The following is a 25,614-nucleotide window of genomic DNA, read 5'->3' as shown; positions in this document are numbered from 1 at the left end:
AAGTCATACGCATTTGGGATAGCATGAGGGTGAGTAAAAGATGAGAGAATTTTCATTTTTGGGTGAACTATGCCTTTAAGTAACTCTTCAGGGTGTTCTTAAATTTTTCCTACCCTATTCTTATCTATCATCTAATGTTGTTTTCTTGGAAATATTGTTTTTAGATGCAGTACAGAATAAATACATTTACACATGGCTGAATTTGTGAGTAAAATAAGGACAGAAGCAGCAATTTGTTTTAAATGTCAACATTTAATGAGCTTCACCACTATACTTCAAATCTACACTCTGAAACAAGACCGGTGATTTTTCAAACACAGAACACATCCACAGAGTCCTTTCCAGTCCCTAAGAATCACCTCCTTTGCTTTCAGGTCATCGAATGCAAACTTTATATTATAGTCATATATGTCATAAAATGTATTCAAATACCATTAACTCTGAGTATAAACTTCAAACTTCTTATAAAAACTCGACAGCTAAGCTAGTACCTTTCCGGTTTGGCCCGATCGAGCTTGCTCTCTTTGAATCCACACATTATCGCTTCTTGTGTTCTAGCATTGCCACGTAATTGTACTTTTCTGTCGTTCAACTTTTCTCTGTGAAGTATACTATGTTAATCATTGTGACTTGACTTGTCTCCAAGGACAAATATGCTTTGTGATCTAACAGTCAGAAAACACTGGGGTGAAAACATGGTAGTTTATACAAGGATATGATGATGGAAATCAACTCCAACCAATTGCAATTTTAATGACTTTGATTTCTTTATACAGGGTTTGATAGGAATATAAAAGTCGGAAGGGACATTCAAGTTTTAAATCTCCACATAAAAATAAAAGCGTGGAGGTAAACAACCAAGTCATTGAGCTCAAGAGGTAGAGACCAACAAAGTGAATCCATTATATACATATAGACAAACAGTTCAGTGTTTCTTTAAAGGAAATTAATAATTAATAATATTAATAAAAAAACTAAAAAAAAAAAACTACTTCAATACTCATATCCACAGCTCTGCAGCACACAAGACACAATTAACATAATTGGTTATGTGTTTTTTGTTTGTTTTTGTATTTATACTGATTTGGAGTACTTCTTTGTCTAGACTCTCTATTGCAGTGGGGAAATAAAAGAAAACAGAGAGAGAAAAAATATGTACAATTATATGCAAGTCTCAAAAAATAAAATAAAATTTCACAGCCCTAAAAAATGTGCAGGCTAATTCAACTTCTATACAGCAGTATTACATTGTTTTGTGTGTGTGTGTATGGCGATTTCTTGTACAATCTTTTTTTTGTAGATTTTTAATTTCTGTTGAAATCTACCTGCTACTCACTTATTTAATACCGTACTCAAGTGGATTATGGGAAAGCATGCCATAGCACATTGAGGAAGAAATAAAAATAATTCTCTAAAAATATATTAAATATTTCCATTTAGATTTTTTAAGCTTGAGTGCGGAAAGTAATGTGGGAAATATATGCATGTTACAGTGAAACTACTCCAATTGCTTTCAAGACCCACAACATATACTATCGTTCCTTTTCAGATTCACAATCTGCATTAGTTCTTCAACAGAAAAGGGCTTTGGGGGTCAAAGAAGACACTGAACTGACATAAACAGGATCACTATTGTGATGCCACAGTCAGTTAAAAACATGCACAGGGTCCATACATGCATTCAAACAATGGTGTTCTACACTTGTCTTAAAGGGATAGTTCACCCAAAAATTAACATTCGGTCATCATTTACTCATCCACAAGTTATTTTAATCCTGTATGACTTTCTTTCCACCCCGGAATACAAACGTTTCACTTTCATTTCATCTTTTTCTATGCAAATAAAAGTGAAAGGTAACTGATGCCATCTTTTGTGTCCCAAGGAAGAAAGTCAGCTATGCAGGTTTGAAAAAACATAAGGTTGAACAAATGACAGAATTATTATTTTTGGGTAAACTATCCCATTAAGAGACAAAGTTTGGTAATGTACCATTGTTATTATGGAATGATTTATCTAAATTTCCTTGAGTAATCTTTGCTTTTTTCAGTCTTTGTTTTACTTTGTTTTTAATTTGGTTTCAATTATCTGCATGCTGTATGTCCTGGGTACTCCTGCAGGGATAGCGGGTACAGGTCAAAGGTCATCAAACAAACATACTGACGTCCCCATATCTATGTATTACATGTTGTTACACACTATTCGTTTATTCAGTCTCAGTAGGAGACAAACACTTGCAAGACTTATCGACACGCTCTTTGCCTATACAGTAGGCTGGACACGAAGATGGACTTAAATGGATAAACCCTTTTTAAGCAGACAGCAAGTTGTGCATTTCGCCTCAGGCCAATCTCACGCTTTGGATCATTGACGCTTTTAAATTGCTGTGCCGTTCAGTTACCCCAAAGGACTAAATACTGACACAACATATCTACGTTCAGGAGTACTACAAGACGCCTGCTTATCAGTACCTCTGCAAAGTGTTGCACTAAGGAATACTGACTTTTACTGACAAAAAGTTCTCTTATGAGAGCGAAAGTGAGACAGAAAGCGAGATACAAACAAACAAAGATATATGGATAGACAAAGGAAAAGCATAGACAAAAGTGAAAATGGAAGGAAATCATAAAATCAACATTCACACTACTGTTAAAGGAAATAAATGCACTCACTCTAGCTGAACGAGTGGTCACAGTTCTTAGTAAGGTGCTAGCGTGAGTGAAAAAGAGAGAGAAGCAGAGAAAGTCGCCTTCTTTTCCATTCTACATGAAGCACTGCACGCGGCTTCCTCTTTCCATTAATAAATAAAGCATGCTTACTCACGCACACACTCAGAAGTGATGCGTTTTCCTTCAGAAATGCCGTGCAGAGGTTGCCGCCCTGGTGTTTAAAATACATTCAAGTCCACAGGGGTCGACTTCGTCTGCTTAGGGTATGGGTTTGTAAGTGTGCATCTTAACAAACCTTCAGTATACAACTACAGAGCAGTGGGTATGCTTCTACTGTACGGACAAACCACCCCGAGATCACCCCCACCCTTCCCGTGTCCCGCTTTGAATTCGATCAGCAGTGGTTGCTTTGATAAAACTGAATTTTCTAAGTCTTACAGTACACACACACATCAGCGTCATGGCTAGTCCTAGACTCCAGTGAAATGCTACGCAGGTTTGGGGAGGCCTGTGGGTCAGTAGTCCAGGGGGTGTGGGCGCGGGAGGGGTGTCCACTACCACTGTTATTTTCGACATCATCTTTATGGCCATACTCAGCTACTCCCAAACCAGAGGAGATGGAGGCATCTCAGAGGGCTGAGCTACTGTCGAGCTGTGGAGAGAGAGAAATAGAGGACTGTTATGTCTTGCTTTAAGGATAGGCAGATGTCTCCATCTAGTGTTGAGGTGTTGCGACTAAGCAATAACTGCAGTGTTTGTATGATAGTTTTTGTTACCACTAGGTATTCCACAATACCAAAAGTTAAAGTAGCTGATAAAATACTAGTGTAATAAGACAATTCTCAATACAAGTCTGCCTAAATATTAACAGATTAAATTTAAACATCAAACAAGTAGGGCTGCACGATTATGACAAAAATCATAATATAGATTATTTCCCTTGATATTTTAATTACGATTAATTTCGACCAACTGTATTTACATCAAATACTCATTTAGTCTGGGAAATCTGCATGTCATATTCTTTATGTAGGCTACACATCCAAAACAAGCTGAGAACTGTTCCTAAATTACTTTATTGGTGTTTTTATACATCAGAAAATCAAGACAGTGCCTAAACAGTCAACATTACTTCGGCCCTCTTAGCAACATGAAAAGCAAAAGTTTACACAGAGCAATGGACATGTCTATGATTGGTTAATGATCCACTGCTGCAAAAAGCATATTACAAATAGATTTTTTTGCACAATGGGAGTATACTTCAATGGAATGCTGTAACTGACACTTTTTATTATTAGTTCATTGTGGCAGCTATAACTGTATTCTCAATTATTCATGATTATTAATTGTGCAGCCCTTATAACAATATCTTTTTCTCCTTTTGCTGTAGAAATATCAAAAACATCCTTAAAACAAGCTAAATTTACCTTTTAAGTAAAATGGCATAATACAGTATATTATCGCTTGATTTTAAAGCATTTATATAGAATAGCCTATACAGTATATGGCACTTTCAAACAAAATTAAATATCTGTCAGTGTAGCAAGAAAAAAATAAAAATACACAAAATTTAAATACTTCTTTAAATTGTAAAATCATAGTAGTATTTGTTGCACTAAATTAATTTATCTTGATTAATTTTAATTTTATTTTGTGCACAGCCAAGATGATTTTTATTAATATGTTACAGTAAATAGAATTTTGGTGTGGGGAAATGTGCTTAACTGTCACAAAAATGTCACAATGCAAAATAATCTCAATCTTACAGGGAATTTTTGCGTTCTTTAGCAATTGTTTGCGTTCCCTCACAATACATTTTGCGTTCCTTTGCAATACGTTTTGCTTTCCCTTGCAATAAGTTCTGCATGCCCTAGCAATAAATTTACCATGGTTCTACACAATTACCATATTTCAATCATGATATTCGTTGTGAAACCATAATGATAATACAGAAAAACTCAAAAGTATGGTAATAAAAATCACAATTTTGTGGTTATGGTTTTACTATACAAATACCATAGTTTAACTATGGTTTTACTGTTGTAATATTGTAGACTACAGTAATCATAGTTTTTGGCAGAAATCATTTTTCTATAGTAATATTGTAGTAACCATGTCTGTTGTAGGCTAACCATGTTTTGTTTTTGTTTTTTTACAGAACCATGGTTTTACTATAGTAATATTGTAGTAACTACGTAAGTAACTAGTAACTACAAAATCCGGTCAAAAGTTTTGAAACACTTACTCATTCTTTATTGTAATTTTTTTCCCTTCACATTTTAGAATAATAGTAGTCATCAAAACGGAAATGGAACTATGGGAATTATGTTATGACTAAACAAAATCCAAAATAAATCAAAACTGTGTTATATTTTAGCATCTTCAAAGTAGTCACCCTTTGCCTAGAATTTGCAGACATGTACTCTTGACATTTTCTCAAACATCTTCTTGAGTTATCACCCTGGGATGCTTTTTAAACAGTATTGAAGGAGTTCCCATCTATGTTGGGCACTTATTAGCTGCTTTTCTTTATTATTTGGTCCAAGTCATCAATTTCAAAAACTTGTTTTTATTTAAATTTTAGATTTATAATGAAATAAATTAATATGGTGGCACAATTATATTTTTGTCTACAGAACTCATTTCAAACATTTAAGCATACGCCTTCAGATCAAAAGATTTTTAAGATCATGAGAAACATTTCAGTCAAGTGTTTCAAAACTTTTGACCGGTAGTGTAAGTGAGTTAAGTAACCATGTTTTTTTTGTTTTTGGCAAAAATATAAGTATACTGTATCCAAATAGTAACCATGGTTTTATTATAGATTAACCATGGTAATTCTTGTGGTTACTATGGTTTTACTACAAATACCCACAAATAATAATAATAACCACAAAATTATTATTTTCATTACCATAGTTTTCTTTTTCCTTTATTATTACTATGATTTACTATGAATGTCAAGGTTAAAATATGGTTACAATAGTAACACCTTGGTAAATTTATTACAAGGGAACGCAAAATTATTGCGAGTGTATGCAAAACTTATTGCTATTTAAGAAGAAAAAAATCCCGCCCTGTCCTCTAATGGACTCCGTATAATTTTCCTATAACAGGCTTAGTTTTTCTTTTGGTTTTTGGATTGAAATGTAACATTTGACATTTGACAAGCAAGGGTTGCTTGCTCGTCTTATGAGATTCACCCATAAATGAGAATAGTATATAAAGTGAATGGCACCCTCACCTGATAAAGCTTTTGAAGGCAGCAGACTGGGGGTTGATACAGAGCGGTACCCGATTCCCCTTCTGCTGCTCCAGGATGAACTGATGAATGATCTCTGTGCAAAGAAAAATAGGACGGATGTTGAGAAATAAGAAATAATTAGCTTTACAAGGTTAGATGTTCATGTAATCTTGACGAGGGATACACTGTAGGTAAACAGGTTTTGTTTGCAAATCGCTTTGGAAGGGATCTTGAAACTTAAGTTTAAAATTCCCCTTCTTGATCATCAAGGTATTGTGTCATTTTTTCAAATGTTAAAATACTGCATCATATCCTAACCAAATCTGGATAGACAACTATAAATAAGCCATTTGTAGGTTGCTTTCCCTGAAAAAATGTAAACAGTGTGGCGCTATCAGAACATTGCTTCTTTTGTTTAAGCATCTTCACCTGCTTGACACAGCAACATTAATTGAACCAATGGACTGAGTTTGGGGTGGGACTATCTGTTTGGCTGACCAATGGAAGGTGAGGGGAGTGTTTGAAAAACCTGATTGAAAACAATCATTATTTGTGTAATTCCACTTGGTGCCACTAGTGGCAAAAAAAAAAAAAAAAAAAAAAATACACAATTAACCTTTAATTAGTAATAGAGAACAAAGGTGGAGTTGGTGTGGTGGAGTAATGCTAGAGGAATTGTCACAGGATTGAGGTAAGCAGCCATTTACAGCAATCTTTACTGTTGTGATTGGCAGGATTTGATACTGTATGTGCCTTCTGAACTTTGGTCTAAAAGTCCATTCATTTTTTAGGGCAACTCCGCATTATGAATGAATCAATGAATGGCTCAGTGAAGATCCCTGCTGTTTTATTCTAGCAGTAAATTTATAGGCTTTTGCTGGATAGATCTTAAATGGAAGATACTGCCAGCAAACTGTATCTTCTAAAACTCTTCTTCAACACACTAGCAGTGAACTTTAGAAGAGACTTTTGAACTAGCTTGGGCAACGTAGATGCTCCTCGTGTGTCGATGCGAGAGGGGTTCCCCTCGTGTTCCAAACACGGCTGCCTATCCTAAAGCTCTTTAAGTCTCCAGCCGGTCGGTTCCATCCGCACTGACTAATCCATCAGTGGAAACACGTTGCACACAGGATAGAGGAAGAGGAGGGTGAAGGGCATGGTTATTTTCAGCTCACAGCACAGTAAGCCTGCTTCACTGACAGACTCTCACTAATACCCACTGACAGTGGAAGGCAAGCACAGATCCAGGGGCCCCAAATGAAGGATGAAAACAAGGGACCAAAACAACAGAAGCAGCAGGGGAATGGGAGAAGGAGGGGCACAGCAAGACTTCTGATTAACACGCAGTGGCATGACGAATGCATGCTCTTAAATAGGTCCAATTCAATTAAGACCTTCATCTCTCTTAAAGAGACAGTTCACTCAAAAATGTAATTCTGTAATTTGTACTCACCCTCATGTTATTTCAAACACTAATGAATGTCTTGCTTCCATGGAACACAAAATGTTAGGCAAAATGTTAATCTCAGTCACCATTTACATTCATTGATTTTTTTCGCCATACAATTAAAGGAAATGGTGATTGAGGCTGTCATTCTACCAAATATCTCCATTTGTGTTCTACAAAGTAAAAAAAGTCTTAAGGATTTGGAATGACATGAGGGTGAGTAAACGATGACAGAATTTTCATTTATGGGTGAACTATCCCTTTAAATATGTACTAACATGTAATAGATTTGAAATAATCTTTATTTTATTTCATTTTTCTCCCCAATTTGGAATGCCCAATTCTCAATGCGCTCTAATTCCTCGTGGTGGCATAGTGACTCGTCTCAATCTGGGTGGCGGAGGACAAATCTCAGTTGCCTCTGCATCTGAGACGTCAATCCGCACATCTTATCACGTGGCTTGTTGAGCGCGTTACCACGGAGACCTAGCGCGTGTGAAGGCTTCACGCTATTCTCTGCGGCATCCACGCACAACTCACCACACACTCCACCGAGAGCGAGAACCACATTATAGCAACCACGAAGAGGTTAACCCAACGTGACCCTACCCACCCTAACAACCGGGCCAATTGGTTGCTTAGGAAGCCTGACTGTAGGCACTCAGCACGCCCTGGATTGCAACTCCAGGTGTGGTAGTCAGTGTCTTTACTTGCTGAGCTACCCAGGCCCACTTTGAATTAATCTTTATTGACAGAACAGAGGAGCGCTTGTTTGTGGCAGATGGTGGACTCACCTTTGACTTGCCGTACTGACGTCAGATTTTTCTCGAAGCCGTCGTCAAACTTGGGGTTGGTGATGGGCTCGAAGTCATTGGTGTAGACGCGGCCAGAAGACGTGGTGTAGCAGCATTTGCACATGCAGGTGTGGTAGCGCAGACGCCCCTCATCCAGATACGGGTGTGCCAGGGCGTCCTTTGCAGAGATCCGCTTCAACTGTATGGGGGAACAGATTTTGGCTTGAACTTTTCTTTTACAACATGCAATAAAATTGTTATAAAATCAATTTTGCGGTTATGTTTTTATACAAACGTTTATATTATGTGATTTTAAAAGAAAGTTGTGCTAGGAGTGTTTACACAGGACGTATTCATGCATTGCATCTGCACTATTTTTTAATTGCTGGTGTAGGTAGATAATCGTCAGATGGTCATCTTTGCCTTTTGTTTCGCATCTTGCTGTTTTTTTTTTTTTTAGTGTCCCGTGCCATGAGCACTGGACTATCTATTTTAGTGTGCAATGTTTACCATGTTCCAGCTTTTGATGGCAAGATAGAAGAAAGAGCATCTAGAACACTCACTGGGTCAAAGACCAGCATCCTGCAGAGGAGGTGAACAGCCTCATGGGTTGCTTGACTGGACAGGGTATACAGGACAGGAAGTGAGGGCTGCAGAGACAGGAAATGACACGATCAGTTGTTAAGTCTCTGCATATCTTGTCCCTTGCATTGGCCCTATACATTCACATTTAGAAATATAAGAGACTATAGTGTACGCAGGAAAAAAATATACTTTCAGATTGCACCAGTTATACATGACCATGACTCTAAATTTAAACGCAAACATTATCACTCCAAAAAATTTAATCCCTTGCACACATGCATGACTGTGGACAATTCAGTTCTGAACACTGATTCAAGATGATAGGATGTTGCATACTGTATATCATTCATTGTGTATTGTTGTTTGTGAAAATTAAAGTAGAGCTAAGTGTGGGACTGAATGTCTTTACAAATACAACAAAAATGGTGATAACTATTAAAAGCACATTACAAAAACTTGACAACATAAACATTTTTTTACATGAAATTTTAAAATAATCTGTTTATTCGGTTTTGACATCAAAAAGTAAACTATACATACACATAAGCACGAGACACACACACACACACACACACACACACACACACACACACACTGAATAACCCACTAGAATGCCCATAAAGGTGTTTACATACACAGCGAAATAGTGGTGATAAGCAAAAATATATGTGCTCCAATCTGGTTTGCTAAAACTGTTTAAGGCATTTAACCAATAAAATGACTGCTTATGAACTTTACCTTATACATTGCCACGTTATTAAGCTTAATTAGTGATCATAAATGTAAACGCACTTAATGAACCTGACTTCGAAACAGTCACCTCTAAACATTGCTTTTCTGTTCTGAGAAACAGTCAAAACATACAAGCAGCTTCCTCTAAGCATGTCATGTGATCAGCAGCAACCCCAGTGACTGATCAGCTGCACGCAATCATCTCAAGTATGCAGGACATTCCTAACAGCAGCACATGATCCACTCTGCAATAGCCACACACTTATCTGAGGATATGGGACAGCGGAGACAATGAGCTGGGTTATTTTTAACTGTGTCTAATTATCTCCTCTGCCCACCTTCCCCCCCATTCCAAGCCCCCCAGCCAACTCGCCAAAGAGTTTAAAACCCGCCAGTAATTGCATGTTTTCCCTGGTTAGGTTCTTTCAGCAGAGAACAGATGAGAACCCTGGCTGGTGATTCACCTTCTTTCAAATGGTATGATGTATTGTCAGGGTTGAGTGTACAGATGATGGAGGTGAGGGCAAGAGATTGAGGAAGAAGATGGGAAATGAACAAATGTGGCACTAAGTGCTCAGTGAAATGAAGTCATAAACTTCAGATATACTAGACAAGCTACCAGACACAAGATGGGAGTGATCGGTAAAAGAGTGATGCTATTATGTAGACAGAAGCATTCATAACATGTTCTCAATTTTTTTTATAATAATGGTGCTTTATAAGGAAATCATCACTATTAGGCTCCTATTGCTCATAATTATGATTAGGCCCATGAACACACACCAAATCCTAAGTTTTAGCCTAAACTTATGCACATAACTTGTACTGCACTTTTTGTGATATGGACAGGGTTGCCACCCATCCTGTAAAATACAGGATCATCCCGTATTTAAAGATGAAATGATGTGTCCCGTATCGAACATGATTTGTCCCGTATTTAAGCCTGGTCAGATGGCGTCACGGTGAAATCGTTCCTGATCTCTAATTTAACATTGATGTAAGTTGGAAATTTAGCATTGGTTGGGTAAGGAACCGTCTGAAAAGTCCACATATTGTGCTAAAACTGTGTTCAATAAGATGTACAAAATTACAACAATGTATGAATACAAGTCATAAAGACCAGAAGTACAGGTGAAGGAAAAAAATTACAGAAAAGATAAATAAGTAAAATACTTATAAACCAAACAAAATGTATACATAAATAAGATAAAGAAGATAAATAATCGAACAAATTATATATCTTCTTTCGGCTGCTCCCATTAGGGGTCGCCACAGCGGACCATCCGTGATCCGCATTTTTTTTTTTTTTTTTTTTTTTTTTTTTTTTTTTTTTACGCTGGATGACCTTCCTGACAACCCCCAGTGGCTTGGGGACTCCTACTCATATAATTTATATATAAAAATGTTTTTTAATAAGTCATAGGTCAGGAAAGTTCTCATTTTAGCATATAAGAAAGGATATACAGTTTTTATTATTAATAACTCACATTAAAAAAATGAAATACAAACACATTTATTGCAGAAACTGTGGAGTATGTGGTAATGGGCCATGATATACCCCCCACCCCAAAAGTAGCAACCCTAGATACGGACATGAATGACACCCAGAGCACCCTAGCAAAGCATAACAACACTCAGAACACCATAGGAAGGCATAGCAACAAGCTAAAAACACTCAGAACACCATAGCAAAGCATAGCATCACGCTAAAAACATGCAGGACACCCTAGCGAAGTATAGCAACATGCTAAGAACACTCAAAACACCCTAGCAAAGCATAGCAATGCGCTTAAAACACTGAGAACACCCTTAGCAAAGTATAGCAACATGCTAAAAACACTCAGGACACCCAAGCAAAGCATAGCAATGCACTTAAAACACTCGGAACACCATAGCGAAGCATAGCAATGCGCTTAAAACACTCAGAACACCCTAGCAAAGCAACACATTAAAAATACTTAGAACACCTAAGTCAAGCACTGCAAGGCAATCAACACACACAAAACATCCTAGCAAATACATAGCGGTGGCTAGATTTGCACAGACAAGCACCACTCACTAATTTCTAATCTCGTGTGCTGATTGTGAAGGAAAATATATGGATGTCTTTTTATAGAAGAGTATACAGAGAACAAGAAATTATATAGAATAGGGGGGAAGCGGATCGAGAAGTGACATGAGCTGAATTCGACCTCACGCCTCCCACAGAGCACCATGGCTAAATTTATCAGAAAGTATAAATAGTAAGTAAAGCTTTATAAAGCATCTTTGAAAACAGTGTTTACAAAGTGCTCTACAGAAAACATAAAATGTGCTTTCCCATATATAAAATAAACAAAAAAATGAAGAAAATAAAAAGCATAAAACACATAAAATAATAATGAAAACCAATTAAGGAGAATTAATGAGAACCAACCACTGGGCCATTCTGACAAATGTATTGATAGTTGAAATCATCTTCAAATTAGACAAAATATATATATAAAACATGCAAGCAGTGAGGATGTGCAAATCATACTAGCCTGCTGAATTCTGCCAATACCTGTATGATTATGAGTCAAAGAGTTTAGAGACGTCTTTGTGATGTGCAAATGTAGTTGTCTTGCAAAGTTTGAGAGTATGTGGTTAAGGATGCATCTTGGGCACATTAGAATTTTTGGTGAGTAGTTGGCAGGGTGCAGTAGTGGGGTGTGTGTAAACTATTTATCTGATTGTGTATGTGTGCTCATGTCCCCTGTGGTGGTGTGCTTGTGTACAGTAGTATTAGGCGTTATTAGTTAAGGATTAAAAGGGGAATGTGGCCTCAGAGAGTTAAGGGAGGGAGAGGGCCTCTCCCTGTCTCATGATTCTAAGCTCAATTAGACAAATGATGAATCAGGAGGGTAGACATATAACATCGTCAGCGCAGACTTTCAGTCATCTTTGGCATGCAGGCAGCTCAAAAACATTCCGCCCTCACATTTCTGACAGAGGGAGTAATGGATTGAGCAAATTTGCTAGTTCTAACCCTGGATAGGCTAGTGGTGCAAGTCTGATTACAAGTTTAAACATTGCACAGTGAACCAAGGAAGTCCCAAATTGAAGAAATTTGACTCAACAAGAGTTAGCCAATATTAGTAGTTTGAGCTCAGTTTATAATATGACAGGTATTGTAAGTTGGACTTAAGAAGTGTTTCTCAAATTGCACTTCTCTCACACTAACCATGTTCAATGCAGCAAGTTTCTAGTAACAAATATTTGTCTGTGCATGCAAATGCAAAAAAGCTGTGCAATGTGACACAATAACAGCTAATCAGAATATTCTTGGTATTTAATATACAGTTATGTGGTGTGGTATTTTGGACAAATGAGATTTAGCTGCAAGTGGGGCTACTCAGCACAATGCCGCAGAAATAGAAACCAAATGTCCAAAAACTCACATATACATTGACAGATTTTATTGCTTATCATTAAATCATGTAGGACATGGTGTTAAAGAAAAACTAATGGTCAGCTAATATGGTTTTATTTTAGTGGTCAATATCAATACCAATATCTTGAAAGAAGGGTGGCCAGTGCCAAATGTAATGCCAAATTTAATGACAGCAAATGGGACACAAAACTTTTGAAATAAACACTAATTTAACATGATATTTACTCAAAATTCACACACAAAAAAAGTTTATTATACATTGACAAGGCTGTCTGTTATTTTTTAAACTAACACGTGGTTGGGGGGTGGGGGGGTGTACTTACATTTATCAGTCAGTCAAGTGGGTACAGTTACAGTATCGACTGGTGCCAATCATTTCAAAATGTCCCAACATTGGCTGATTAATTTGCCTATTTTCACCAAAACATTTCCATGACTTTTCCAGTTGTTCGTGATAACTGGTAAAAGATTTTGTTTTAAATAACTTAGAGATTACACTCACAAAGATGGGATAACTAGAACAATTTATATAAACTATAGAAATCTCTATGACTTTTTAAATGTTTTATTAGTATGAGTTTTCCAAGCCAAATTTCCAAATTCCATTAAACTTCCAGGGTTTCCATTATATGTCGAATCCCTGTACAGTACATTGGTCTATCAATGTAATTACTGTTTGAAAAATAAGAAATGGTAAAGAGATACAATGAAAGTGAACAGTGACTGATGTCTCCTTTAGAGTTTCACAGAAAAAGAAAGTCATACAAGTTTGGAACAACATGAAGGTATGTAAATGATGACACAATTTTATTTTGGGGTAAACTGTCACTTTGAGGTAAAACCACACGACAGCTCTGTTTTTCTTCTTTTTGACTGGTGACACAAGCCCGAGCCATAACTACAGGGGAATGGAGAGGAGGAGGAGTTGGCACAGAGTCATTAGAAGGTTGAGAAACAAGCCTCGACTTCCTGTGAGGCAGCGTCCACGTGACCTCCGACTGCCCGTCTGGCCCAGCAAAAACCCCAGCAACACTCAGCAACAGGTGCAGACTCCAGCTTTAACCAGCGCTCTCTTCATAATCTCCCCCTGCTCTCTGCGGCTGTGTGATCAGGGCAATCTCGCCCAAGTATCACAAACAAGCCATTGATCATCATGGCAGCAAAACAACACAAAGCCTTTCAGACCCACGACTGTAGGGAGAGCCGACCTCACTGCACCTGGGAGAGGGCCAAGTGAGGACAAACATGTGGATAGGACTTGTCCGTTTGTTTGTTTTCCAGTTAGCAAGTTAAAAAAAGCAGCGTTCATTGCACAGTGAACAATGCTCCTGCTGTATGTTTTTTTTTTTTTTTTTTACAGCTATTGAAGACAGCAAATAGAAACAACATGGCTATGTTCCTGCACTAGCGGTGCAGAAAAACAGGAACACAGCAGTGTTTGAGTCAGAGATATTGTGAGAAAAAGAGAGTATGAGAAAGAGAGGAAGACAGCAAAAGAGAAAGAAAACAACCAAGAGAAGAGTGGCGTTTTGAAGCAGAGTGCTGCACTGAGATAGAATAACATTCACGCGGGGCAGGGGTGTAACTCTTCCCCTCTTTAAACAGTCAGGCTGTGTGAAAGCATATTTGTTTCCGGTTTCAGTTTGAATGGTAGCACTTAGCACTCGTTTGAGAGCGGGAAAAGAGACTGAACGGTATATCTCTCAGATGCACTTAGATGCCCAAACTAATCTGGCTGAGTGTTAGAGCTGAGATGTAGAGGATGAAGAACCCTAAAGCCCCAGATGGATCTGATTTCAAAACAGCCCAAATCAGATCGTCTCTATTTTTAGAACAAGAACAGGACAGGGTGTATAAAGTGTGCAAGGCCTCCCACTTGGATGTGAACATCAAGATGAAGACTTTAAGGGCTGGCCTTTTAAAATGGAAACTGGGAGCTTTGAAAGTGTCACCAAAATTTCAAAACAATGTCTGTGTATTTGGTAAGAGAGCCAGGCTTCAGAGGCTGTGATAGAGAGTCGTTCAAGCCATGGTGATTCTCTACTGAGGCCTAGGACACGCAGGAGCAAATTCACTATATAATTGCGACAGATTTGTTTTGCAATATCTCAACGCTAAAGGCCGTTCAGACCAAATGCATTCTTGTGCTAAAAAAGCAAGACACAGCACAACAAATATAACAGATTGCAGTTATCTCACGACACAACATCTGAAGAACATTGCGCCTAATTTACAAAACTGTGGCACAATTAATGTCGGGCTATTACTTCCAACGGAAAGCAGGCAGTAAACTGATTTTGAATTGAAACTTGAATTGAAATGTACATTATTGTTACATGGATATGGAAGCTGTACAGATCACTGCATTCTGGGCACACTCAGAAATGACTCGCAAGATTGGAAATTGTGCAATGAAAATTGCATTTGGCACTAAAGTTTTGGGCGTGTTTGCGCTTATACCTGATTTGCATAATACATTTTTTTAGGATATTTCTGACTAGAGACTTATAAAGCAGCATCCTACTAACCATTTGTTCCTTCCTACAGTTTTTGGGTTCATTGTACCTGATGCACTCAATGAGTCATCAGTTGAATATATCATTAATCTGCTAAACCCCCTGTGCCTGCCTCAATAACCACCAGTGGCTACGCAGCATTGTCGCACCAAGAGGGGAAAATAAAACATCAACCATCTGTTAGCAGGCGCAGTGGAGTTCAGTTTGTAGCAGATTGTCAATCTACCAGGGCTCCAGACTGTGACTAAAATGGTCGCAAATTCGACAAAAAGCAATTAATTGTGACATTAATTTAAAATCTAGTCTAGACAGTCGGGAAAACTTTGTGTGTGTTCATATCAAAGTCCCTGTTCATATGTGGTTTCGTCAGATATCATCTTATGAGTTACTGAATAACATCTTTAGAGCATGCGCCAGTGTGTTCTGCAGCCTTTTAACCTTACCATGCAAGCCATAATGTCCGATTCGTGTGAAGATAAATATTCATAACGTGTTTTCTTGAAATTAATTAATAAATGGCATTCTAAAACATTCCAATAAGTTACAAAACTATTACTGATTATTGTAGAGCATAATGAATATTATGACTTGAAGGGAGAACTTGGGATATTATTTACATAATCTTACTGACTAATGAGTTCATGTTTGATTGCTGGCGTTGCAAGGTAAAAAAAAACAATTATAGCGGATTATTAATGACATTGCTGAAGATCTAATTTTAATGAATTACTGCTCATTTTGTTACATGAAAATGTTGACTTTGTAATGTTTATATTGAAGCATATTGTAAATGATTGTAAGAGTGCTTATTTTTTCTGTGTCCGAATATCCACATTTCCCTACTATATAGTATTCCAAAAAGAGTATGCCAACGGAGTAATATGTCAGAATCCTCAGAATTCATTAAGCAGTAAGCGAGAAATACTTGGATGACCTACAATTTCCGGCGAGATTTTAAAGTGCTGATCGACTGGACACTTATCGATCTCATAATCCCTCGGAAGCGGAGGTGACATCACGTTCAAAATGCTGGATTTAAAAGAATGGTAGAGAAACCGCAAGTAGGGTGGATCTTTTAAACTGTAAGTGATATATATTGTGGTGGAATGACCCGCCCCTCCCTCTCGCCATCGCTGCCCCTCCTCTTAGGGCCGTCCTTCAGCCAGGCTCACAACGGGATTTGGGCAGGAGAGTGAGAAAGTGCATAATTAAGTGTGGTGGATGAAGCACATCTGATGTGAATAATGCTTCATCACCACTGTCTTTAAAACGCAGAGCGCACCTCTTCTCGGGGAGTCGGCTTCAAATCTTCAAATGTGCACACACTGGCATCCTTGCATGGCCAGAACCAGAGCGGTGAGGGTTCAGCCGGTTCCTTGGACCCCTGACGTGAGTTAGATGTGTCGCCGGGGGAAAACAGCACGCATTAAAAAAGTTGTTAATTGAGCTTAACTGGTGCTTGTTTAACCCTTCTACAGTCTTCGTTAAAGGCAGACACTAAGTATTCCCGGTCAAATTTGACCGGATACAGTAATCATGTATTTTATTTTTTGAAAGAAATGTAATTAAACTAACTTCACAAAAGTATTAACACTAAACTTATGCATTTCTTTTGGAACTGTACGTGTTTGTGAGAGAGAGAGAGAGAGAGAGAGATAGAGAGAGAGTGTTTTTTCTTATGCTCAGTCAAATTTGACTGAGAAGGCAAAAGGTGAAACACTGTTTGATAAAACCACTTGGATTCATAGGCTACGTCTCGTTTGGAAGGCTGCGTCCTCCGGAGGTCACATTTGTCGGCCGCATACGTCATCAAGGCTGTCTCGTTTCAGAAAAGCGAGTAGGACACTTCAAATGCAGCCTTCGAATGCGACCTTCTTTCACGGGAATTCGGAAGATGCATGAGGTGTATCCTTCGTGGGTACTCACAACCCACGATTCTTTGCTTCAACGGAAATGTCTAAAAAAAATTAATGCCAATTTGCCCATAAATATGATGTTCAAATGCAAGTAATGTTAATTCCCAAGTTGAAGTACCACAGTAGATGGGTGCAGAGTATATAATATGTATAATTATACTAATATATAATTTAAATAAAATTTTAGACTAAAAGTACACCTGTAAAATCTATTTTCTTTTGTCTCTACATCATATTAACTCTCCTAAAATGTACCTCATACATTCCCTTCCAAAGAGACTTTGTTCCCTTCTCACTCAAAGCGCTCGCGCTTGTTAAAGAGTGGCATGCTGTCATAGCAACCATGTTACATTCCGTTTCCGTTCATCCTATGAAGCCGTCTCGCTTAAACGAGACTTGTTTAAAGGAGAACACTTGGTATACTGCAGCCTTCAAAGGACGTAACCTCCGGAGGATGCATCCTTTCAAACGAGACACAGCCATAGGATCAATTCAGAATTTTTTGTGTGTGTGTTCAGATGGCAAATGTAGGAAAAGTCACCAAGACTTGTACCGCTGTGTTTAAGGAAACCATTTTTTAAGATAAAATAAAAATAAATTAAATCTGTCCAAAATTACCGAGGACAGTAGAAAGGGTTAACAAAACCAGAGCAGATTATTATTGCAGTCGTTATTAAGTCATATATTCAGGTCACGAGCCAATATTGGGGAGAATACATCCCCGGATGAAGTACGTCTGAAATCTATTCATACTAATCGCATGCATACCGAAAAAGAACATACATTTTTACCTGCCAAGAAGTGCATCCTTTATCAAATACAGTACATACTGTGTCAGTACGCAGTTTTGGACGCAGGGATTGTTACCTATCTGTAGGTGTGAGCACCTGGGAGCGCAGACATTTCAAAATAATAGTCCCGATGCATTTTATCCACTAAATCTTATTTATTTATTTTAAATATTTCTCCTTTTCTCCCCAATTTGGCATGCCCAATTCCCACTGCTTACTAGGTCCTCATGGTGGCACAGTTACTCACCTCAATCCGGGTGGCGGAGGACAAGTTGCCTCCTCTTCCGAGATGGTCAATCCGCACATCTTATCATGTGGCTCGCTGTGCATGACACCGCGGAGACTCAAAACATATGGAGGCTCATGCTATTCTCCGTGATCCACGCACAACTTACCACACACCCCACTGAGAGCGAGAACCACTAATCACGACCACAAGGAGGTTACCCCAGGTGACTCCACCCTCCCTAGCAACTTTGGTTGCTAAGGAGACCTGGCTGGAGTCACTCAGCACACCCTGGATTCAAACTCATGACTCCAGGGGTGGTAGTCAGTGTCAACACTCGCTGAGCTACCCAGGCCCCTTCCCAAAACTTATTTTTAAAAATCATTAGGATTTTGGTTTCACAATAAACTGCAATTGGTATTTCATTTAATTTAGAGTATTTTTGCCTCTGTGTTTGGGCCGCCCTGTTATAGTAAGGGAAGACTAAGAAAATGTTTAACAGTTTAAACATATTGATTTTAAAAACGAATCAGTTATCAGCTTTTGTTAGTTTCTTTGGCTTTCTATCTGGCTTCTGAATAACCATTTAGATGTGCAACTCTGTAATTTAGCAACTAAAACTGTAGTCATTTTTTTTTTAGGTTGGAGCCCTAGCTACACGGACCCGGTGACGTGGGGGATACATCTGCTGCAGCTCTGCACATGGCCTGCATTCAAGACCCCCTAAAGACATTAAACAACACCACTTTTACTCATTCTAAAAGCCCTTACTATAAGCCCACCCAGCACTGGGGTCATCACTTTCTGACCCGAGTGTGTACATGTGTGTGTCCTGTGAGAGAGTGTGTAGGCAGAAATCTGATCATGTTGCCTCTCTGCTAAGGCACAAAAATCAGCATGGACCTGTGCATACATCTGTTTCTAAGAACTGCCTGCTGGCCCTTACATACACAGCAGACAAGTGGTGTAACCACATTCAGGTGAATCAGAACTATGCTCCAGTTTTATTGCTCAGATATTGCTCTTTCACCATACAGGGGACTTCATTTCTCAAATTATAAAATGTAAAATTATATTATATAAAAAATAATATTTATAAAATGAGTAAGGGATAGTCTCCACGTTGGGATCACCATGCCAGTTTGACTAGCTGACAGCAGATTATCCCACTTATCACACAGCTACTTACCACATAAGTCATTAAATGGACATGAAATAACGATATGAGTTGAAATTAAGTTACTATGTGAAAAAAAGTGAGACCATGTAGTTTCCAGAAAGAGCTGAATTCAACCTTTGGTTTGCCTCGTTGCATCGAGTTCTGTTGGTGTTTATATTGTGAAAATGACTGTCTGACTGTTCATTATCCAGCTTATTATAAGACTACTTACCCAATAAATAAATAAATGGACATAAAAAAATATTTATTTGAGTTAAAACTATTTTATTAGCTAACTTTGCAGAACTATACGAGAAGTGGAAAAGATGACTTGCAATATCCGGATGACTGGTGAAATATTCAGAAATATTAGACCCCTGGATGGCGCGACTGACCGAGTATTCCAGAGATCCAAGTTGTAAGTAAGGGAAATTGTACAGTCAGCTGGCCGTTATCCCAAAATAAACCCAAAATTTAAGTAATTTTTGTTTTAGCAAAAATCTTAACGTCCATTGTGTGTTCATAAGAAGCTTGTTCATAGTGGCTTGCATGTTCACGGACATCAAGTTTTTTGCTGAAAATTATTTACATTTCTCTGTGTTCCTCACCAAAACCTATTTGTATTCCTTTAGAAAACTTGGAATATGACGCACAAGTCAAATGGACTACTGTTATGATGCTTTATTAAACTTTAAAGTGAGACACTTTCCACTGACATTGTATTTGAAAAGAAGGGTTGTGATATTCATTAAAACATCTCCTTTTGTGTTCTGCATAGGACAGAAAGTCATACAGGTTAGAAACGACAACAGAATTTTCCTTTTTTGGTGAACTGTTTGTTTAAGCCCGAGTTTGCATTTGATCTCAATTAAATCCCATTGTCATCTAAGAGAAACAATTGAGATTTTAAACTCTAAAGCACTAATACACCATAACCTCTCACTTTCTCTCTCTCTCTATGAATGAAAGCTAAAGTAAAGTCCTTCCACTACAGAGGAGACTAAAAGCTTCCTTTCTTTCTAGTGATGGTAAGAGCCATTGCAAAATTAATAGAAGTAATGAGCTCCCCTTTGGAAGCAGCTAAATTGATCTTAAGAGTCCAACCTCTTTTTAGTGCTTTTAGTCATGCTCTTCACCTTCTCAAAAGTGGAGGTGGAGGCCTTGTGTGCCATATTAACCACAGTCATTAAGACTCCAGTGTTGATTTATCTTGTAAAGCTAACCTCACCCATCTAAACACTTTCCAGTGTCTTGATTTGTCCAACCTTCCTACATGGAATGGTGAACAAAGAGCATTGTTACCCATAAAGAGAACAAAATAGGTCTTCTTAAAGCTGAAGTATTAAATTTCTGCAACACTAGTGCCACCGAACAGAATTGCAAAAACAAACAATGTTTTTAAAACAGCTTTCTGAATACGCCCCTCGTATACTGTTGTTCAAACAATCAGATAGTCCCGCCCCCAACTAAAGCCATTGGTTGAGTAACATTGTTGGTGCGGGTCCAAGTGGGCCGCTCTAAACAAACACTGGAATTTTATAGTGCCACAGAGACACAGTGTTTACAGTTTTAACATATGCATGGCTTACTTACAGTTGTCGCTGCATATTAAGCTGGGATAGAAGAAAGTATTTTAACAGTGAAAAAGCTAAATACTTTGCTTTAAGTTCCTAATTTTCCTTAAAGGAATAGTTGACCCAAAAATGTAAATTCTCTCATCATTTACTCAACCTCATGCCATCTTAAACTCATATGACTGTCTTTATTCTGTGGAACAAAAAGATATTTTGAAGGATGTATGAGGTGTTTTTGTCCATGTAACTTAAAGGAATCCAAAAAGAACACAGGCAGCAAAGAAGTAATCCATACGTCTCAAGTGGCTTGAGTATTATAAATCTAATAGCCTATGCAAAGCCAATCCTCGATCTGAGTGCATATTTTACATAGATCAGGCAATGATCAGATGACATCTTTAGACAAATTAAGATGGGTGGCCACATCTACACCCTCCTGACCCATTAGGGACCCCTCCAAAACCTGCTCCATGTAACGGGAAGCTCAGCTGATCTACTTGAAACATCCTGCTCTAGGGCCTGTTGACCACACACAGGAAGCAGCATCGAGTGACAAGGTCAGCCAAATGTCAGTATAAGTTGGTGAGAGAACATTTGTATGTGATTAGCTGGCTGAGATATGGGGTGGAGAATGGTGACCAGAGAAACGAAGTAACTCTTAAACGAACAGTTCACCCAAAAATAAAAATTCTGTCATCATTTACTTTTGAAAACCCATATGACTTTCTTCCGTGGAACACAAAAAGAGTTACATCTTGCAGAATGCAAAAGCTGTAAGTTTTTCCAAAAAAAGAAAGTGAATAGTAACCATGGCTGTTAAGCAAGATTTTCTGTGTATAATGACTTAAATTTCAGTCTTTTGGTCTTTTAGAAGTGTCCCATTACCATTTTTTGAGAATGAGTAGGAGTACCGATACTTCAGATACCTTTTTTGTGTGTGTTTGTTTTCTTTTTTCTGAACTCCATACTCCAACAGTTTATTTCAATTTTATCACCAAAATGATGTCTAAATAAATAAATTAAAACTTTAATCAAATAAAAATTGAAATTAATTTAATTTTAATCAAATATTTTTAAATATTTTTATATTTTATACAAAACCTCACAGCACAGTCCAAAATACAGCATTGGAGTGCTGCATAACAGAGCATCACAGATGTGAGATATACCTTAAATATAATACAATTACTATTGATTTATTACTATTAGTAGTAATACAGTGAATATTACACAACTTTACAGTAGTGATATGCAGTATTTCTGTCATACTTTTTTTTTTTTTTTCATTTAAATAGAGCTTTTATTTTGACAGAGCTTTTTTTTTTTTTTTTGTGTTATGCCGGTAGATTTTCAGTACAGAAAAACCGGTCGCTAAGAGATTATCAAAATGCAAAAGGCTGCTATTTAATTAAATAAGTATGTACTCTGTATGTGCCTCACACTACAACCTGAATTTGTTCACTGTCATCTGTTACAAACAGAGTGCTTGATGCTCATGATGGTGTTATCCCTGCATAAGCCAAGGTGGAGCTTTAAAAGGGATGTGCAGTCGGCATTGGCACAACACCAGCTCCACACATTCACAAGTGCTCATATTTGAAGTGCGCAGCACATGCAAACTATATATTTATCTCATTAATTTGCGTTTTTTGCGGTTAAATAATCTTACTAAGATACAACATGATTTTAATTTGTGTGCTGAATGTTTATGTAATGACATTCGTACATCAGATGGTATTGTTTTTTGGTTTCGGAGCATTTTTACGAGCTCGAGTACATAAACGCGGCATCAGACCCGATTCCGATACCAGTATCTAGCTGCCTATTAGTAGCTATTGTGTGGCTTCATAAGACTTAGAATACAATGCTCAAGCTGTTGGGAGCTTGACAGCCCCTGGTCACCATCCACTTTCATTATATGGAAGAGAGCAGTTCAGACATTCTGCTAAATTTCTCCTTTTATGTTCCATAGAAGAAAGTAAGTAATATAGGTCTGGAATGTCAATGAGGGTGACTAATTGATGAACATTTTTATTTTTGGTTTAACCATCCCTTTTCATACTTAGGCCTTAATGGTAAAGACTTTTTAGTCTAGCTGGTGCATGTCTGCATATCTGTGTGTGTGTGTGTGTGTGTGTGTGCACGTCTAAAGGAGGCGTGCTTCTTGGTGGGCAGCCAGGCATCAGGTCGATGCAAAGCAGGAAGCTGAGGTCCACAGCCCTTGCTCTGCAGTTCCTGTTCTCTGCAGGGTATCGCAGTCTCAGCGTAGCTGTCTAGAGCCACAGAGCCAACACCCAGAACCAATCACACATACTCACAAACACACACATACACACTCTCACACTAACACAGAGAACTGCTTTCTACATACTCAAAACCATGAGCATTTAAATGTATCAAATGTGCACCAAAAGCACTCAGACATGAAGAGTTATGTCTGGTGTTACATAAATTAATTCTTGTCATTTGAACTTGTCAAATCCAGACATATTAAAAGTCAAGTGTGTCATTTCTGCACTACTAGTGTCATCAAAAGGAATTGCAAAAATATTCCGAAAACTCCTCCCATCTTTCATTGGTCAAAAAAACAGATAGTCCCGCCCCAAACTCGCACCATTGGTCGAGTCAGTCAACTTGTTTACATAGACACCAGAAATGTATTGCTAGAAAGCTGCTTAAGACTCAAAATCGGCATACGTGTTTACATGCACTGTGTTGTTTGCTTTCTCTTTACTCCTGTTTACATGGTGCTCAGTCAGTAAGAAGCTTTCTTACCAGGAACACAATTTCGCTGTGACACTTGTGCAAATAACAAACATGGCACCTGAGGAAGACTTCATGATTTTATTTCCCTTTGCTTCGCTTTATTTTCAGATATTTCAGGTTTGTTGCTGTGTTTGTTTCCTGAACTTTCCATCTCGACCTGCACAGCAATAGTGGGGTTTCCCTTTTACGTCAAATGCTGGGATTCCCCCAATACACTTGAGCGCATATATGCAGACGTGAGGGTCAGCAGTTGATATTTTATATTGGTGTGTATAATTTTGATATCGTTTACAGTGTGTGTGTGATTTTTCCCTTTTCCCACTGTACTCCCAGAAATGTTGAATTCTTTCTGCTGTGTTGACTTGATATAATGTATGGCTCCATCCTATGACATTTGTTATCCGGTCTGTTCCACGCACATGTACACTCTTTAAAAACCTGTTAAAATGACACTTATGCGTTTACATGACCACATAAGCAACGTTCTCCGGGAGGAACCTAGGTGTTAAATCGTATTCTATTAATCCCTTACACGGCATAAGAAAAACTGCGTTTTCGTTTATATGATGTTTCAGAACGCCGCTTTCTGCAAAAACCCTGGAATAAACAGTTTTCATAAGTGCATGTAAAAAGGGTCAATGCTGCTGTGTCGGGCTGGTCGGAATGCTCAAACAAATGGTGCCGCCACAATGTTTACACTTTTCTGAGAAATCAACCTACAAAGGGTTTCTTATAGTTGTCTCTGCATATTAAGCTCAGAAAAGCTCAGGAAAGAATTTTAACATTGAAATAATTACACACATCAGCCTTAATGCTAATTGTTAATTTCACTGCTTTGTATTACTGCTTTAATACGGAGAGACAAAGTAGCCTACACTCTGAACTGCTGTACATGAATACACCAATAATAGCCATCATAAGTCTCTCTCTCTCTGCTCTCATCAACTAATCAATCAGACTCTCAGTGGATAAGATGGAGGGCAGGAAATGAAGAGACTGGGGGAGGGAGGCACAGCGAGAGCAGCCCAGAGCGAGCAGAGCACCAGGAGTCCTGCAGCAGAGGCTGATGGGAAATTTCTGCATTCTGGGGGCAGGAGGAGCGACTCGATTCCATAAATAAGATGCACGATCGGTCAATAGGTGCCGTCACTCAGCGGGAACAGCCAGTCACCATGGTAGCACCACAGGGCCTGTTTATAATCAGGCTTCCTGGGACCGAAGATATCAGTGCATAGGAGCATTTGTATATAGTTCACTAATGACTCATTGTCTTGCATGATGCTTGTTCTGTGGTTTTTGAATAACATTTGCATATTTTGGGTTAGGGATTGTTTTTGTTTTGGGATATCATTTGATTGAAGACTCACCTGTTTGTGGGGGCCTCTCAGGATGTGAGCTCTAGCCCCCTCACACGCCGTCCTCATGGCCTCCAGAGACGGCGTCCCCAACAGATCTGTGATCAAGTCCAGCTGTTACACAATGAGAAAAGAATGAGCAAATGAGTTTGAATTAATAAGAAGAGATGCATTTTTCAACAATAAGGAGAGTTCCACAAGCAACTGCAAAATAATAAATGTTTTCAAACAGGTTTCCAGGACATTACCCCGTTTTCCATTGGTCAAAGAGACTGATAGTCCCTCTTACCTTAAACATACACAACATTTAAAGGGATAGTTCACCCAAAATGAAAATTCAGTCATCATTTAGTCATCCTAATGCTGTTCCAAACCTGTATGACCTTCTTGCTTCCATGGAACACAAAAGGAGATGTGAGGCAGAAAGACA

At 38.2% G+C, this 25,614-nt stretch overlaps 1 protein-coding gene across 1 annotated transcript in view; it reads right to left on the bottom strand.

Moving 5' to 3' along the window:
• Window positions 1-232: 232 nt before the first annotated feature.
• LOC127421750 (serine/threonine-protein kinase NLK-like) overlaps window positions 233-25,614 on the bottom strand; it is a 105,978-nt gene continuing 80,596 nt past the window's right edge. Inside the window, exons 7-11 of the mRNA XM_051664836.1 lie at window positions 25,197-25,298; window positions 8,716-8,802; window positions 8,153-8,351; window positions 5,912-6,005; window positions 233-3,319 (exon numbers count right to left, since the gene is read on the bottom strand). Of these exons, the coding sequence (XP_051520796.1) occupies window positions 3,265-3,319; window positions 5,912-6,005; window positions 8,153-8,351; window positions 8,716-8,802; window positions 25,197-25,298 (537 nt within the window). The 3' untranslated portion in view covers window positions 233-3,264. The remainder of the gene's footprint in view (window positions 3,320-5,911; window positions 6,006-8,152; window positions 8,352-8,715; window positions 8,803-25,196; window positions 25,299-25,614) is intronic.

This window comes from Myxocyprinus asiaticus, chromosome 31 (assembly GCF_019703515.2).
Source record: "Myxocyprinus asiaticus isolate MX2 ecotype Aquarium Trade chromosome 31, UBuf_Myxa_2, whole genome shotgun sequence".
In the NCBI taxonomy this organism is placed as follows: Eukaryota; Metazoa; Chordata; class Actinopteri; order Cypriniformes; family Catostomidae; genus Myxocyprinus; species Myxocyprinus asiaticus.
The sequence above is the reverse complement of the archived record's forward strand: the minus strand, read 5'-3'. Positions and strand labels throughout refer to the sequence as shown.